Source organism: Penicillium riverlandense (genome assembly GCF_028828495.1).
Source record: "Penicillium riverlandense strain IBT 135883 chromosome Unknown utg000003l_segment0_segment0, whole genome shotgun sequence".
In the NCBI taxonomy this organism is placed as follows: Eukaryota; Fungi; Ascomycota; class Eurotiomycetes; order Eurotiales; family Aspergillaceae; genus Penicillium; species Penicillium riverlandense.
The window spans coordinates 6,496,753-6,500,000 of record NW_026643196.1 but is presented as its reverse complement, the minus strand read 5'-3'; the positions used below and the strand labels follow the sequence as shown (position 1 = coordinate 6,500,000).

General features: G+C 52.9%; 2 protein-coding genes across 2 annotated transcripts; both read right to left on the bottom strand.

The window, feature by feature from the left end:
- Positions 1-304: 304 nt before the first annotated feature.
- Positions 305-532, bottom strand: N7474_006242 (uncharacterized protein; the record flags this gene model as incomplete). The annotated part of the gene is made up of 1 exon (XM_057197657.1): positions 305-532. The coding sequence occupies one exon, from the start codon at positions 530-532 to the stop codon at positions 305-307; it is 228 nt and encodes a 75-aa protein (XP_057055053.1).
- Positions 533-1,648: 1,116 nt separating this feature from the next.
- N7474_006241 (aldehyde dehydrogenase family protein) lies at positions 1,649-3,248 on the bottom strand (the record flags this gene model as incomplete). The annotated part of the gene is made up of 3 exons (XM_057197656.1): positions 1,649-1,935; positions 2,013-2,865; positions 2,913-3,248. The coding sequence occupies 3 exons, from the start codon at positions 3,246-3,248 to the stop codon at positions 1,649-1,651; spliced, it is 1,476 nt and encodes a 491-aa protein (XP_057055052.1).

The window sequence follows — 3,248 nt, the reverse complement described above, 5'->3', positions numbered from 1 at the left end:
GACCCGTGCACAGGCCACCTACATAGTAGGCCCCTTCCCTGCCAGTCATTTCCGGTACCTTTTTCTGTCACCCCATAAATATTCACCCAGTTGGGGCCGGTGGATATGTAGAGGAGGCAAACCGGGCTAGGCGGTCCGGGCTAGCGGGATCTGGCCATCGCAGGCTGTGGTGCTGTGGGTGAGGGCGCTCTCGCGGGACAGCGGTGTGACAGTGCGGGCCAGGCAGAAGGTCCCGCGGTGTCGCACCTGCACCCTCTAGAGCGGCCATCTCTCGACATGCCCGTCGTCTGCGGTGACCGACCCTCTAGGCCCGGACGCGCGGCCGGCGGTGCGCCTCGGTCGACCCCTGGCGGGGCTTGCCAGGGGTGACGGGCCGGGGTGGTGCGCCGGGGGGGGGCGAGCGCCAGTTGGCGGGGGGGGGCTTGGGGGCGGGCCGCAGGCGGAGGGAGGCGAGGAGACCTCGCAGCGGCGACGCGGGCGCCAGACGCGGGGAACCAACCCTCAATGCGGCGCTTGGGGCGCGGTCACACATCCTAACCGATGGTGTAGCTAGGCAGCGTGCTGCACGTGACTAAGACCAGTTGGTGAGACTACGCCAGTTGCCGCTGGCGTAGTGGGTGGGTGCACCGCCAGTTAGCGGACCACGCCAGTTGCCGCCGGGGAGCCAGTTCACAGGCCTGCACCAGTTACACGAAAGGGGGGGGGGGGGGAGGCAAGGCAAACTAGCCCGTTAAGCTGCCAGTGGGCCCCCGCCTTGACGGCACACCCTTCTCTGTGAGGCGGTCTCAATCATAACAACCAATCTGCAGTCGGACCACTCCATCAGGGACCACTGAATCAGGAACCGTTCACGTTTGAAGTTCTGTTTCCTTCCTAACTCACCCGGGAATAGTTCGGTCGGTCTACTGTTGAAATATATTGTTGTCTGTGTGTCCACGGGCCGTGTAGGCTTTGGAAACGTGGGCGTTGACAGTTGTAGGGGTTGAGGTTCTCTGTCGTCCAAGATATATATCCACACGAGGGGGCTGGGTGTGGTCGTGACAGTCAAGCGATACTCGTGAGAAGATCGCGGTGAATCGGAGAACCCGATGGAGGCAGAAGATCGTCAAGATCTAGAGGGCGGTGGGCCATTGCTGCTCAGTGGGTTGTGAAATTTAACCACGTTTGCCATTGCTTCTGGGCAGGAATGGTGGTTTGGAAATTTGGTTAGAGAGTGGCCAAATTTAATCACTTGATCATCCCTGAGGTGGTGGATGGTCGAGATGTGCTTAACGGTGGTGGATATCAACCTCCCTGGCTATTGCCTCCGGGCAGGATGGCAAATTGAAATATGGTTACAGGATGGGCGGCCAAATTAACTGATCTGCTTAGAGAGGACTGAAATTTACACATCCTGGTCTTTGCTTTCGGGGTGAAATGGCGTGCTTTGGAGTGTTTAATAAGTGATAAATTGACCATCTGACCAATGTTAGAGGTAATGGAATGGCTTATCAGAGAGTGTCTAAGTGATGGACAAAAATGAACCTGCTGGCCATTTCTACCTGGATATATGAAATCGTGGCTTGAGATTTGTTGAAAGGGTGAGTCAAAAATATAACTTCTGGTGTAGACCGCCTGCTCCAGGGCCACGGCAGTCATGTACAAAGCTTTATACTTTGTTGAACATCACAGTCTGTAAATTGCACATGCTTTGCAATCCAGCAACCCCAAATTCGACGCCAATGCCGGAGTCTTTGTGACCGCCAAATGGCGCGTTGGGTAAAGGGTCAAAGTGTTTATTGATCCAGACGGTACCAACATCTAATTGACGTGCCAGGCGTTCGGCTTGCTCCAAGTCACGACTCCAGACAGACGCGCCGAGACCCATGTTCGTATCATTAGCACGGAAGATGACGTCGTTCTCGGAAGACCAAGGCAGGATAGGGAGGATTGGACCTTTGCTCTATCAGTGATGGCCGAAGAAAGAACCATGGCTGAGATAACCAGGGAGTAAAATCGGGTGTATCGCTTACCAAAGGGCTCTTCAATCACGATCTTAGAGTCATCTCCCGGATTATCGATAATAGTAGGGCTGATGAAGTAGCCAAGGCCGCTGCAGGTTTGGTCACCAACGGCGATCTTTTGATGTCTTTTCTTGGCATCATTTAAGAAGGCTTGCACACGGTCATACTGCAACTTATTTTGAACTGGGCCACAAAACACATCCTCATCCATACCATTACCAACTGCAAGTGTCTTGACATGAGAAATCATGGCGTGAAGGAATTCGTCATAAATACTCTCATGAATATAAACGCGCTTGATTGCCATGCAAATTTGTCCCGCATTTAGGAATGCAAATGTGACGACCTTCGCTGCGGTCGTCTGGATGTCCACATTCTCACAGATGATAGCAGGATCATTGCCGCCCAACTCGAGTGTCACACGCTTGAGCGTCTGTGCTGCAGAAGCTGCCACCAGTCTCCCTGTCGCTGTGGAACCGGTAAAGGATATTTTTTGAATGCCTGGGTGCGCGACTAACCAAGGTCCTAAACTATCATCCCCACTCAACGCTTGAACAACACCAGAAGGGAAGAAAGACTGTGCTAGCTCCGCAATCTTCAAGCCGCTGTAGGGAGTAAATGGCGAAGGTTTGATGATCATGCAGTTCCCAGTTAGAAGCGCCGGCGCCAGTTTCGAGACCTCGAGCAGGATAGGAAAGTTCCAAGGGACAATGGCAGCGATCACTCCAAGGGGTGTGTATCGAAGAATAACCTTCCTATCCGAGTTATCTTCGATAACCTCGTCTTTTCCAACATCACCCAATTCTGCTGTTGACCGAATCCAGCGCACAGAGGTGGTGACTTCAGTTTCGGCTTGGAAGATCTATCTCGGTTATTTTGGTGATCAGGCACTATAACAGTGAGACTTACCGGTTTGCCTTGCTCAACTGTGAGCAGCTGAGCAAATTCTTTAGATTTCGCTTCAAATGCATCCGCAAAGCTTAGTAGAGCTGCTCTGCGTTCTATATAGGGTGTGCAGGACCATGTCTTGAAAGCGGCCGTAGCACATTCCACAGCATTGTCAAGGTCGTGTTGCGTAGCAATAGGTACATCTGGAAGTTGAGTCAAAGTTGCTGGGTTTATCCCATGTCGATGCTCCTTCGTGTCAACAAGCTTCCCACCCACGATGTTTCTAAAGGTTGTAAAGTTAAGAGCCTCGGTGCAACCCAAAGCGTGATTCATATCTTTCGTGACTGTGATAGCCAT